This window comes from Chionomys nivalis, chromosome 2, assembly GCF_950005125.1.
Source record: "Chionomys nivalis chromosome 2, mChiNiv1.1, whole genome shotgun sequence".
Taxonomy (NCBI): Eukaryota; Metazoa; Chordata; class Mammalia; order Rodentia; family Cricetidae; genus Chionomys; species Chionomys nivalis.
Genome location: NC_080087.1, coordinates 39,492,012 through 39,506,902, shown reverse-complemented (window position 1 = coordinate 39,506,902; position 14,891 = coordinate 39,492,012). Strand labels below are relative to the sequence as shown.

At 37.6% G+C, this 14,891-nt stretch overlaps 1 protein-coding gene across 1 annotated transcript in view; it reads right to left on the bottom strand.

Moving 5' to 3' along the window:
- The window catches only part of Themis (thymocyte selection associated), a 184,320-nt gene that overhangs the window by 83,296 nt on the left and 86,133 nt on the right, over window positions 1-14,891 (bottom strand). The window contains exon 4 of the mRNA XM_057762573.1: window positions 12,325-13,376. Coding sequence (XP_057618556.1) covers window positions 12,325-13,376 — 1,052 coding nt within the window. The remainder of the gene's footprint in view (window positions 1-12,324; window positions 13,377-14,891) is intronic.

Here is a 14,891-nt window from a genome sequence, read left to right as displayed (position 1 = left end):
TATCAGAGGACCAGAGATGAAGAGTCAATTTACTCTACCCATAATGTTCAACATGAAATCATTCAAAATGTAGTCAGCAAATTCCTGAAAAATGGTCTTTTCTCCCATTCTGATAACTTCCCCATCACTCTTTTACTAGGTATGAGATGTGAAGAAGACTTTAGTCTTTACCACTTTAAAGACTTTTGCTCCTGTGCCAAGACGGGAGGGTGGCTTATAGTGCTGAACTTGACAATAGTTTCTAAGTCCTGTCTAGATGGATAGTCCAGCAACCCAGTTTTAAAAGTGGGGTTACATAAAGCTGCATTTAATTTTTAGGTTTTGGGATCATCTGTATGATTCTAGAGTTATATATTTGGTTATATACATGTATACACATAAGCATGTGTCCATACATCACTTTATTGCCGGGTAGCAAAATGAAATCATGCCTGAATTTGACCCTAAGTCTATAAATGCATGAATTGTAAAAATATAAAATAGATGGAACAAAATATTAATTGTATGAAGTTGCTATTGCTTTTCACTTGTTTTTATTTATTGTCTAATGAATAAAACATCCCTTCCTATAACAGTCACACAAGTGCATAGCAACATATGAAAACATAATAAATCTTTATTGAAGTTATGATCTTAGTTTAAAATGCTGGTGCTGGGTGTGGCAGAGTGGGAGAGTGCTTACTTAGAACACATGAGTCCTTGAGTTTGATTCCAACACAGAAAGAAAGAAGAGAGAGAGGGAAATGGGAAGATGGGGGAGAGGAGAGGAGAGGAGAGGAGAGGAGAGGAGTGGAGAGGAGAGGAGAGGAGAGGAGAGGAGAGGAGAGGAGAGGAGAGGAGAGGAGAGGAGAGAGATCAGTCTAGGAATGTAGATTAGAATAGAAGAGAATACCTGCCTAATAGACATGAGTCCTTGAGTTTGGCTCCCAGCAAGGGAAGGTCATTTAATGATGTAACTTAGTTTTAGGGTGCTTGCCTAGCATGTGTAATAAAATGAAATGTGTAATGAGATGAAAGACCAGCATGGTCAAAGAAAAATAAATAAAATAACCCCTGTAAAATAAGTAAATTGATTTTCACATAAATGCAATGTAGCAAAGCATAAGAAAGTTCAAAGCTTTAGTTAGTAAGTAGTATCAATATATTTTAAATAATCCCATAGTAAATAACAAATTCAACAATGCATAAAACATAGATACACAAATATACATATTTATACTCGATGCATATATTGCATATATATCCACATATATGCTTGCATGTATATACAATATGATTCCAAAAAAGTCCACATACATAGGCATGAGTCAATACATGTTTATAAAACAAAACTTCTTTGAAAAAGTAGTAGTAAAAAGAATCAATGAAGTGGTTTGATGACTTGTATATGGGTAAGTTTTAAAGAAATGTATTTCCAGGCTTCTAAAGCATGGACTTTAGTTGAGGAGATAGAAAAAAAAGAATATTTTGGCACTCATAGTAAATAAGTTAGCTATGGTAGTAATTTGTGAGATCTGTAGTACAAACCACACCAAGTAGAAAGCACCAAGCACAGGTCTGAGAGCTGGAGAGGTGGGGGAGTGCCAGGAAAATTTTAGAAGTCTAGTTCTAAACCAGGCTTGCCCATGCATACTTTTAATCCCAGTTCTCAGGAGACAGTGTCAGAAGGATGGAGAGTTCAACACTAGAGGAGGCTACATAGTAACTTACTTATGTCATAAAATAAAACAAATAATTCTAGATTTGACACTAAATGATAGCTCTCTTTGAACAAAAAATACTTTTTTGAATTTATTAAAACTTTATTTAAAAGAAATTTCAAATAAAAACACCATACATACTCTGGTCTACAGAGTAAGTTTGAGAACAGTCTCCAAAGCTACACAGAGAACCCTATCTCAAAAACAAAAACAAAAATAAAAACAAAAAAAAAAGAAAAAACCAAAGAACAGACATGGGATCAAGGAAAGAGATATTTTGACTAAGGGAGCCATTATGGGGCTAGCAAGAGACCTGGCACTGGAGAGATTCTCGGAGAACCACAAGAATGACACTGGTTAAGTGATGGAGGAGGGTCATCTGTCTATGTGTTAACAAAGAAACTGCCTTGGCCCTTTGATAGGACAGAAAATTAGGTAGGCAGAGTAAACAGAACAAAATGCTGGGAAGAAGGGAAGTGAGACAGATGCCATGATTCTTCTACTCGAGACGGATGTAGTCTAGAATCCTTCCCGGTAAGCCACTACCTCATGGTGCTACACAGATTATTAGAAATGTGTTAAGCAAGATATGAGAGTTAGCCAAGAAGAGGCTAGATATAATGGGCCAAGCAGTGTTTAAAAGAATACAATTTGTGTGTTGTTATTTCAGGTATAAAGATAGCCATGCGGGAGCTAGGCGGGAATGCAGCCCGTCGTTCCATCTACAGCTAAGACCTTAAGCATTAGAAGAGAGAGTTCCGGAACTGGCCTTGCCCTGCAGTCAGAATGATGAGTATCTTAAATGTCATCATAGAACCTTCATCTAGCGACTGACAGAAGCAGAGGCAGAGACCCGCAGTGGAACACTTGGCTGAGCTCCCAAAGTCCAGGTGAAGAGTGGGAGGAACGAGAATATGAGCGAAGAAGTCAAGACCATGATGGGGACACCCACTGAAACAGTCTACCTGAGCTAATGGGTGCTCACCAACTCCAGGCGGACAGGGATGGAACCAGCATAGGTGCAAACTAGTCCCTCTGAATGTGGTTGACAGTTGTATGAATGGGGCAGACTGCGGGGCCGCTGGGTGGTGGCACCAGGGTTTGTTTGTCCCTATTGCTTGTACTGGCTTTTGGGAACCTATTCTCCTTGGATGAATGCCTTGCTCAGCCTGGATATAGTGGGGAGGGCCTTGGACCTTAACCAAAGCAATGTACCTTGCCCTCTCTGAGGAGTGGATGGGGGTGGGGAGGGAGCTAGGTGGAGGAAGTGGGAGGAGGGAAGGGAGTGGGAACTGGGATTGGTATGTAAAATGAAAAAAGAGTTTTTTCTTTATTAAAAAAATAAAATAAATTAAATTAATAATAAAAAACAAATATCTAACAAACAAACAGAAATTAACCAGATCCAAAATCTAGACACCTCAATGGACTTCCATACAGAACAACCATTCTGAAACTGTGGTGGTGTTGGAGGTCCTTCTGTCTGTGTTACTTTTATTGCTTAATGAATAAATAAACTGGCTTGGCCTATAGCATGGGAGGAAAATGCAGAGTTAGAAAGACACCATGTAGCCCTACCGGAACCTTAGCAGATAAGCCAAAGCCATGTGGCCCTACACAGATTACTAGAAATGGGTTAAATTAATATAAGAGTTAGCTGATAAGAAGCCAGAGCTAATGGGCCAAGCAGTGATTTAATAAATACAGTTTAGTGTTATAATTTTGTGTTTAAGCTAGCCGGGCAGCCAGAAAACCAACAAACGTCCCTCCTTCTACACTGTGGAACTTCAAAACTAGATTTTACATTTTCAGTATCAAATATATTTTTGTAGCCTTAGCCACTCCTTCCCAAACCAAAAAACCCAGGTCAGAATTAAAACTAGAGAACAACAACAACAACAACAACAAAAAACCCACTATATCCTATTTCATGACTCATGTCCGTTTCTTGTATTAAGTTCTAATACGTACCCTTACTTGTTCTCCTCTGTACATATTATATTATACTAACATCTACACCACTGTTTTCATATAAGTATATATTATCCTATAACACTCAGTTTTCTTATCTATCATCTGAAGATACTAATAATATGAAGAAAACATTAAAAGAAAAATAATTATTGAAAATTTAATATAGCTACAGCAAATAGTGGAAAATCCTAAACACCACAGGACATCACAGAAGATAGCCAGCTGAAAGTCACACAGGCATAAATCTCTCTTAAAACGATAAAGAAGTTAGCAACATGGATAATTAATTAGAGTATTTCATGAAAAGAAACAGAAAGAATAGTCACACGTAGAGCTCAAAAATGCAAACCAGAAATGATGGGATCCCGTGCTGAGGAAGTGTGAAATCTCAGCAGTGTTCAAGAGACATCAAGGGAGTGGGATCAACAGGAATGATAGTTGCTAAAGGCAAAGAAGACAGAAAAAAAAAAAAAACCATTTCCAGATGCCTGCTTTAGATGAGCCAACGAGCCAATAGATTGTGCTGGTATTCCCAAAGATGAAAAATTGATAAAGAAGATTTAATATTAAGGAGTGATTTCTTTGCTTGCTTTTTTCTTTGCTTGTTTGCTTTGTTTTAGAGAGCACAGTAATTGTTATATTGTGCTCTAGCACCTAATTCCTGTCTTTGGGAACATTCAGAGGATACTGAGCCTTCTTCTCAGCATTGGGCCAAAATAGGAAAGTCCTGAGCATGGCAGACCCATATTTATGAGTTCTGTGGCAGCACAAAGTATTTTTACATCCTGATGACTTTCTAGACCTTTAAATATCCTGCAAGGGGGGTTGTAAACTCACTTCATATCAGGTAGTATCTGGTACTTCTCTAGCATAGAACATTCTTTAGCAAATGATTTTTAAACACATTCAAATACATTTAACACCTTAAATACATTTTAAAATATTTAAATATTGTTTAAATTATTTTATTATTAATTTACATGTTTGAGTGTGTGTGTGTCTGTGTGTGCAAGTATATGTGTAAATATAAGGGTACCAAGCAGACTTCTAAGCCTCCGAGCCCCTAGAGCTGGGGCTAAGTTAGTTGTGAACCATCTAGTGTGAGTGCTGGGAGCCAAACTTCATTCCTCTACAAGAGCAACAAACATTTGTAAGTGATGAACCAACTCTCTAGCCCCTTAAACAGATTTTAGAAGAAATCTATGATACAATTTCTAGTGGGTTCATGAATGACTCTATATGAATAATTAACTCTAATTAAAGTCATTTAATATGCATAATAAATTTGTGCAAATAGGGACTTGAGAACAGTTAGGAGCATTTGTAACTCCAGGTTCAATTCCCAGAACCCACATGGTCATTCACAGCCATCTTTACCTCCAGGGGATCTGGTGCCCCCTTCTGACCTTTGCAGGAACCAGGCACATGTGTAATATACAAGTATGCATGCAGGCAAATTATTCATATGTTTAAAAATAAACAAAATTAATAAAAAATTTAAAAATGAAAATATTTGTGAGTGTGGACATGAGCTTAAAAAATAAGCCTAGATACCAAAGAGAAAAGAGACTGAAGTTTAACTCTAAAGCACCTAGAATTAAAGAAGACAATAATCAGAGGTTTCTCTCCCATCTGTCAGTTCCCGTCAGAGTCTTAATATTACGCATAAACACTTGGCTGATGACTCAGGCTTATTTTTAGCTAACTCTTACATTTAAATAAACTCGTATTTTTTTTTATCAATACTTTGCCACTTGGCATGGTGTTACTGGTCTAGTGGTATATTGCTTCTTGGGTGTCTGGTGTCTCCCAGACGCCACTCTTCTTCTGTTTCTCTGCCTAGATTTCCTACCTGGCTCTATCATGCCTTGCCATAAGGCAAAACAGCTTTATTCCTTAACCAATGAGAGCATCATGTGTTCACAGCATACAAAAAGACCACCCCACAGCCGAAAACTACAACAAAAGCTATCAAATGGCACAAGGCATGAACTAAGGATAAAGCTACATTGCTAGGGTGCTTGTTTATTATGTACATTGTGGCTTCTGTTCTCAGCACAGCATATACCAGGCATGGCAACAGAAGCCAGAGGGCAACTTGTAAGGGTCATTTCTCCCATGAGGACCACGGGGATTCAATTCAGGTCCTAGGCTTGATCCCTTTTCTCTACTGAGTTATCTTACCATCCCTCATACTTTACCTTTCATTTTAGTTTGAGACAGTGTCTCCTTTTATATCCCAGACAGACCTTAAGCATACGATTTGTGTTACTTTATCCTATGCAGTGTTAACATTGCAAACATGCACCAACATATCCAGGTGTGTGTGTGTGTGTCATGTATTCTATATATACATATCAATCATATGTATCTGTGATATATGCTTTTTTCTAGTTTGATATATACATCAAAGTTTACATATGTGCGAGTGTGTGTGTAAGTTCTATGTGTTTATATAAATATAATATGCATATATGGCCCTGCATGAGGAAGTGTGAAATCCCAGCAGTATTTAAGAGACATAAAAGCTTTTAGATGAACAGGATATAATAGTTGTGAAAAGAAAACAAAAGACCATTTCTAAAAGCCTGCTTTAGATGAGTCAATAATTTTGCTTGTATTTCCAAAGATAAGAATATAGATAACACAGTATATATACTTATATACTGTATATATGCTTACATGTATATGTGTATATACTTATATAGACATATAGAAAGTGAGAATGAGAAATAGAGAGAGAAATAGTGAGTTTTCAGTGACTACAAACTGACCACCTAATAAGTCCGTATTATGCTCAATGATTGTGGACACTACAATCCCTATTGTTGTTATGAAAAGCTGGTGATTCCAGTGTGCTCATTTTCGTGCACTGTGTATTGAATATTACAAACTTCTGCTATATTTCAAACAGGGATTTTTGCATGCCATTTTATTTTAAAAATGAAAGCTAATCTAATTGTCTTAAAAGCTAGAAATCTAATGCAAAAATCATCTATTCCAATTTTAACTTAATTATTTTACTAAAATACTGAAAAACAATTTTTAATTTTATTTTTTCCTATGAGTAACAGGTACTAGTCACTGTTAGTGGTCACATGATAGTTACAAATTTGGAAATATTTTAGTTCTTGATGCCACAGGTAAAGGATAGAGAAGAATTGTAACTAGGAAGTTTAAAATTAGTGTTCCTAACTGACCACAGATACCCGCCACAGATGGATGTCACCAATATGTTTTAGCTTCTTACTCTTCTCTGTACTCCACAGCTTTGATGAGAGGGTATTCAAATGCTTGGAGCTCAAAGAAGGCCAAATTTTCCCTCAAATATTTCCAAATGTGTGTCCACTTCAGTCATGCCATAAGACCAGTTTTACACATAAATTCTACAGAGAAAAATTTGGTGAGGTATTCATCATTTGTTGAAATTCTATTGAAATCAGTCCCTATTTTGAACGGTCTTACTAAATTTTAACAGTTCTTTTACATCCAAAGTACTAAACCCAGATGTCAGAGATCTAACTAGAAGGGGTAGCACACCATGACCAAAGCCAAACTTTCTAACTTTGTACTCCTCTCCCACTTGGAGAAGTCAGAAACAGCTTCCAGGGGCTCTGCACACTCCAGAGGACACAGATCTCCCAGGTCCAGCTGTGACTCAAGGTTTGACCCAACACTTCCTCTTTTTCATGCTCAGCCCAATTGTCCCATGATTTTCACTGGTTTCTGGGTAATTTACATTCCAATGGGGTAAACTCCAAACTCAGGTAACTTGAAAGTGCTGACTTACTCATCTGTGTCATGCTGTAAGAACAAGAGATAAGTATCTGATTTTTTTATGTGTAAAACTTGTATCTCCTAACTAAAAATGAGAGACTCCCCCATGCCCTCCATCTGTCTTCTCCAGATTCAAATATGGAGTGTTTTAGGATCTCTGTTTCTATCTTCAATGCCTATGGTCTTTGAAAACTGCTATGACGAAAATCTCCATTTAGAAAGAAAGTAGATTCACGGCTTCTCTGACAGACGTCTCTTTCGATACTCCTAATGCCTACAGCACATCCAGTGAATGAGAAAGAAAACAAAAATTGCAGCATTTGGGATGGAATTCTGTCAATTACAACTGAGTGTCTGTCACGTTCCTCTCCATATAGCCCAGGAGCCTGGATTTCTTTAATAAGATTCTGCTGTCGCAGCCAAGATCAGAAGTGACAGGCCAGTAGCAGCAGATGAGCAAGCATTGTTTCTGCAGTGCACAGACCCTGGCTCTCCTTCTGCCTTTTGCAGTCCCAGCTCTCACTCTGCAGCAGCATTTCAACTTTGCTTGTTGCACAGAACTTTGCCATCACTGCCTCCCCCTTGCCTTTTGCCTTAATGTCTCCTTTGGGTGTTCTTGTCCACAGAAGTCTAGAAATTCCAGGAACAAGTGGACACAGGGGCATTAAACGGCCAAACAGAGTTCATGAAATGTAAGATTTCTGGGCCCAGCTACAGTCTCTGAAGATGGGGAATAACTCATCTTTCAACCAAAGGTTTGTTTTTCTCTCTGGTTATAGGCCTTTTCATCAGAACATAGAAGTTCCATTTCTCCTTTGTGGTACTCAAAAGCTATAGCCATATATATCCATGACAGGCAAAACCCTATCGAGTCTATGTTCTTCAGAGCTATTTGAAACTAGTTCAGACACAGAAACCCTACCTGTGAGCAGGAGTTTACCCTACTCAAAGTAGAAGTAGAGGCATGGTTTTGTTTTTTCAGCCACTTTATAACATGTATCTGTCTAATTAAGACTTTAATTGCATAGAAATTAAAGGTTTTATTTTGCATTATGTCATCAGCATAAAAGAATTGTACAGATATCCTGGAACTCCCCACCTACATTTAGATTATGTGCATTATTACCCAAATACTAATATGCTAACATTGTTATAGCACGATGTGGATTCCCATCTGTATGCTGTGAATATATTTGGTTAATGAATAAAGAATCTGCTTTGACCTACAGCAGAGAAGAATAGAGCTAGGCGGAAAAACTAAACTGAATACTGAGACAAAGAGAGCAGAGTCAGTGAGACACCATGTAGCTGCCAGAGGGGAAAGACGCAAGCTGCCAGCTGGAACCTTGCCGGTAGGCCACGAGCCTCATAGTAAAATATAAAATAATAGAAATGGGTTAATTTAAGATGTAAGAGCTAGCTAGAAAGACACCTAAGTTAATGGCCAAGCAGTGATTTAATCAATATAGTTTCTGTGTAACTATTTTGGGAAATGAATGAGCAGCTTCCAACTACAATAGCAAGTGATAAAATCCATGTAAAACTACTTGATGTAGTTGATCTTGATATCCAGTGTCCCTTCATATGCTTTCGCCTATATTTAAGTCATAGTCTTCAAGTTTCTATTGCCATTTCATTTGTCCTTGTTGAGGTATATAATAATATACTAAATAATAATAATAATCTAAATGTAGGTGGGGAATTCCAGGAAATCTGTCCAATTCTTTTATGCTGATGACATAATAACAATACATGAGAATAGTTGGTAATCTTACAATGGCAAAGAATTATTTAATTCACCTAGTTCTTATGAGATGTCCCCATATATTCTTAATTTAGAAACATCTTAGATGAACTCATAGTGTTCCTAACTGACCACAGATGCCTGCCACAGATGGACTTTACTAATGTTTAATACATCTAGAATCTTACTTTTAGCCTACCTATACATCTGCCCTGTTATTTAGCAATGCAAGAAATGATCTAGTAAAGTTAATGACCCATTAGGAAAGCAAAAGTAAAGTCATATAATGAAGCATCTAGTACTCTTTTCTGTGCATATAAAAAGGCATTTTAATAAGCTAAATGGGTCTTAATATTTAAACTCTGAATAACCCTCACAAATTGTTCTCCAAACTTAAAGCAGTATCCCATGTAAAACCCCAAGACTTAGAGGGTTGTTTTAAATGGCTGCTCCCTAATGTTAAGCATTAAAAAAAAAATCTTAAAACCAATTATTTCAAAAGCATACATGAGAGAAAAGCTTAATGCAGTTATCCCAGGGAATATAAAAAACATGAAAGAGTGACACGGGGACAATAAGAAACCATTGGTTTTAAGACTTTCTGGGTATATTACACAGAAACTGACTGATCTGCTGTATCCCATCTACAATCCACTGAACAAACCCCAGTCTCCATGGTGGTAAAAATTATTGAAAATGAGGAGGCCAGTAGCTCTGAATACAGGTAAATGGTAACATCATTGATGTTTTTAAGAGCTTACAGAGAAAATAACAATGCTTTGTTTCTACCCACATGACAATTGATAGAACTAACTGAAACAAGAAATTGTGTATTCTTCTCAATTTGATGAGTCATTCACCAACATCACCCTTGACCCATCATCCCTGTTTTCTGCTCTAACCTTTTTTTCTTTTTCTGTCATATGAAGTCTGTCACAATATTACTGCATCAACTCAACCAATGATGTGGGATTCCCCTCTGCATGCTGTGATTACCATTAATGAACAAAGGAACTGCTTTGGGCCTATAGCAGAGCTATAGGAGAACAGACCTAGGCAGAGAAAACTGATCAGAATGCTGGGAGAAAGAAGGGCAGAGTTGGAGAGAAGCCATGGAGCCACCACCAGAGGCAGACATGCTGCAGCCTTGCTGGTAGGCCATGAGCCTTGTGGTAAAATGTAAAATACTAGAAATTAATTAAATTAAGATGTAAGAGCTATCCAATAAGAAGCTAGAGCTAATGGCCAAGCAGTGGTTTAATTAATACAGTTTAGTCTTTCAAATTTAAGCTGCCCCTCAATTCTTGCCTCAAATAAAAATAGTTCCAGAACTTTATAACATCTTGATAACTTTTCACCAACTCCAAACATAATGTGGGAGTCCCCTCTCTGTTCTGTGATTACGATTAATGAATAAAGAAACTGCCTTGGCCTGTTGATAGGGCAGAACTTAGGTAAGTGGGGAGGACTGGACTGAATGCTGGAAGAAAGAAGGGTGGAGTCAGAGGGACGCCATGGATCTGTAGATGGAGATAGATGTGTTAAAACTTTGCTGGTAGGCCACAACATCATGGTTGATATACAGATTAATAGATTTGGGTTAAATTAAGATGTTAGAGTTAGCCAATAAGAAGCTAGAGCTAATGGGCCGAGCAGTGATTTAATTAATACAGTTTCTGTGTGATTATTTTGGTTCTGGGCAGCCAGGATGAACAAGTGGTTCCTTACAACACAAACCATCATTGTTCAGAGCGAGGCTCAGATCTCAACACCATAAATTCATGTGGAATCTGGACAGAGATCTGTTCTATGGCTTTGTTTTGAACATTGCTTTCTTGGTATTTGCAAATACATGAATTTTTGGCCTCATTTTTGAAATAAGATGCAAAGAACCTAGGAACGCTAGACTTACACCCTGACCACCAGTGATAGTATCTTTAAAACTCAGTGAGAAATATATGCTAAGTCTGAAAATCAAAGACACCATTTACTTTAGCTAATCGATGTTATTTTGGAACTGTTTTATTTGGTCATTTTTTTAAAAAAAAAAAAAAAATAGTTTCCCAGAAAGCAAATTTTTGCTGGTTTTATCCTGTTTCCCCCTGGGAAAGAAAATGAGTTTAGTAATTCTTAAGGATTCCTTTAGCATACAATTAGAACAGTCTTTGTGGTATACAACCACAAGCACATCCACATCTATATACGAGTCGTGATGCCCAGTGCTACTATCAATCCTAAAGATGGGGTGAGAATAGATAGTATCTCTTTTACCAATTGTTTTGTTTTTCTTGTACTTCTAGCAATCTGTTGGGACAGAACACATTCTCCTTCCATAAACCATAGACCCTCAGCCACACACACACAAACATGTATGCCCTAGGTGAAGGCAAGCTTAGTTCAAGTAGCCAGCAGGCAGTCGTTAAGAATCAAGATCAAGTAGAAATGATTCTGGATGACTGTCTAATATCTCGAGCAATGTTAGACTCTATGCTAGTTCCATAGAGATCCCATGGTGCCTGTAGGTTTATTGATTTTATTTTTCAGTAGAACTGCTAAAGATTGCAATTCTGAGAGGCATTATGTGGGCAGATGCTCACATTCTCACACACAGTTCTGCCAAGATATTTTTACATCTTTCTGCACACAAAACAAAACGAAGGCATGTGTTAGAGATGCATGTTACTAGTAAACTCCTACCACCTCCCCCTCACCAGAAGATGGGAGTTCATTGTACGCTCATTTTCTGGGTGAAGTATTAAGAGAATTCTACCTAAGAAAAATGAACCACACTTCCAAAATCAAAGGCTATTCCTTCTGAGGTCTCTTATTAAACATGTTCAGTTGTCAATTGGAATGGCAATGTTGCTCAGCCGTGGCCAAATGTCATCACTTCTATTTCTAACTCCATACAGATTTCATGCTACTTCTACTGGTGAAGTCTCCAAGCACAAACTGCTGCAACAGCTTTCTCTTCTGCTGATGTTCATTCATCTAGCAGGCATCAGACAGGCTTCTTTCAAATCAGTACAAAAGAAGGAAAGGAAAGCAAGTAAAAAGCAAACTCAGAAGGAACTCGAAACTCATTGTCATTTTTCTCATCATGGACGAGAAAAATCCGTGATGTCTTACCTTGGGAGACTTGGGCAGATCTATTGTTCTTTCTTCTGCTAAGCTGAGCAAGGTTGACTTCATCTCCTCTGCTGAGGGGTTCTTGGGAGGACGAGGCGGGGGATGTGAGGGAGAACTTTCGTACCTCCTCATCATGTAATATTGTTCTTCTGTGATCTCTTCTACCAGAGTCCTAACTTGAATTGGTTCTGTATCCATTGACAAATTACTACTACTAACTAACTGAACAGTCATACTCAGTCGGCCCATAGGAATTTCCCAACATTCTCTGGGGTTGGCAAAGTCACTAACAAGTAGGTAAGAGTCTGTGATATCCTCCTCCAACTGCAGTCCTGGGGTAGCGGCCAAAATGTCATCTTTCATGAAGAGATCTCTCACAGACACCTTTACGTTGAAGGGCCAGCGGAACTGTGTACAGAGCTCTGAAATCTGGTACTGTTTCTTATCATGAATCACCTCTACAAAACCTCCTTCCATGTACAGAGGAAGCCGGGCTGCCTCGTAGGACTTACTGAGGATTTTTTCACAGGCCAGAACGTTCACTTTTCTTGTTCCCTCAAAGACAACTTCTGTGGTCTCTGAGTGATGCACTAGAAACTGGTCCCCAACAGACACAGAGGACAGTTCCTTGTGAAGTGTGTGGAAGGCTTTGGTGGCTACCACATGGAGAGATTCCTTCTCATTCTTAGATATCTGCAGGTCATAGGCTGTTGGGAACTCCCGGGGTCTCCTTTTGAACTTGCCTTTATAGCTACTAGGAATCAAGAAGTGTCTTTTAGGGAAATTGCTTCGAATTTCTGAAGCTAGGATCCTCGAAGCCTGATACTTTTTGTGGATAATAATTGTTTGCCCAGGCTGTAGAATACTCTGCGGCAGCTGATTCCCTTGAACTACTTCGATGACTTCGGCTACTATAGGGAACTCTTTGCTGGTCATTTCCAAAAGATCTTCAGTAGACAGTAGCTGAAGAAACCAGTTAGCATCAGAAGAGTCAGTAATATCTTTGACTTCAACGTCTAAACTGGGGAGAAGCCGGACTATGTCCTTTTGAACTGAAAATGAAAAGGAAAAGACAACTGACATTTTGTTCAAAGTGCTTTCTGTGAAATGGTCTCCTGGAACCAGAGATAAATTTCAATTAGGAGGGGATTAAGGAACTAAAATAATCATGATATAATTTTGCTTATATAAGACTTTTTCAGCTTTGAAATTTTATGATAAAAATGATACATAAGCCAACATGTTTAGCTTAAGAAATAGACGTTATCCAATCCCTCATACCCTATAAACATTACCAAAAACCACTTCCTCCTTGCTACTACAAATGGCAATCATTCTCCTGCCTCAAATGCTGCTCAGCCTTGCAATTATATATTTGTATTATGACAAGTATCATATATATATATGAAGATGCATATAAATAAATAGGTGTGAGTCTTATCATTGTTTGATTCTAAGTCTTAATTTTGAGATCCAGGGATTGTATGTAAACTCATTACAGAAACCAATTTGATAATTCAGGTGAAGCTCACGTATAAGGCCCCAAGCACAGCTCTTAAGACTAATCTTATCCTATATGGTTTAACAACACATGACAAAAAACCAAAACAACAACAACAAAAAAAAACACACAAAAAAGTAAGTATGGCATAAAAGACAGATTTTTTTTCAAATGTCAAAACTAACTTTTTTTTCCCACAAGCACTATATTTTACCTAAATAGAACTGGTGTTATAGGGTGGGTCAAAGTCAAAGAACACATGTGGCAAGACGGTGGATACACAACAGCTGTATCACTGAGAACAAGTGACTTGGGATTCTAAGAACTATTTGAGACCTCGGAGTCACTTAAAACATTGTGTACATAGTTTTTAATTGTTCTCAATTACATAATACTTAGTTTGCCCGAAAGTATTGCTATTAATATTCTTGAATTAAAAATGATTTCATAACAGCATATATTCTGGCATCATTCTGATACAAGTTTTATAAACATTTTCATAAATTTATATTGTTTTCCCCTATCTCTAGTTACTGTAAGTCAGTGTTCTTGTTTGTTTGCTTGGTCAGTTGGTTGTTGCTTTTTTGTCTGGGGGTGGGGAGTGGGTAAGGTGGAACTGGTTACAGTTGTGTATTGTGGAATTTCTTATTGGTCTTTGTTTGAAACAGCCTAATGACCAAGGCTACTGACCTGGTACTCACTGTATATCCCAATCAGTCCTCCCCAAGTAGAGTAGCAATTCTCTTGTTTTTTCCTCCCATGTGCCAAGATTAAGGGCATGTGACACCACATTAGAGACTTTACCAATGTTCTTGAAAATTAAAAGTGCAAAAGCTTAGAACATATTTTTCTTATACAACATTGCATGTTATTTTTAACTATCATTAATCATTTATTTAGCATTTGAAAATACAACCTATATAATGTGTGTCATGTCCCATATATTCTTTTAAATAGAGTTTATGATGACATAGCATAAAACATATAATTTTACTTAGTAGAAAAATAAAGTCAAATAAGTGGTGACCTCTACAATAAAGTGCTGTAAAATTTATAGGTTCATTTA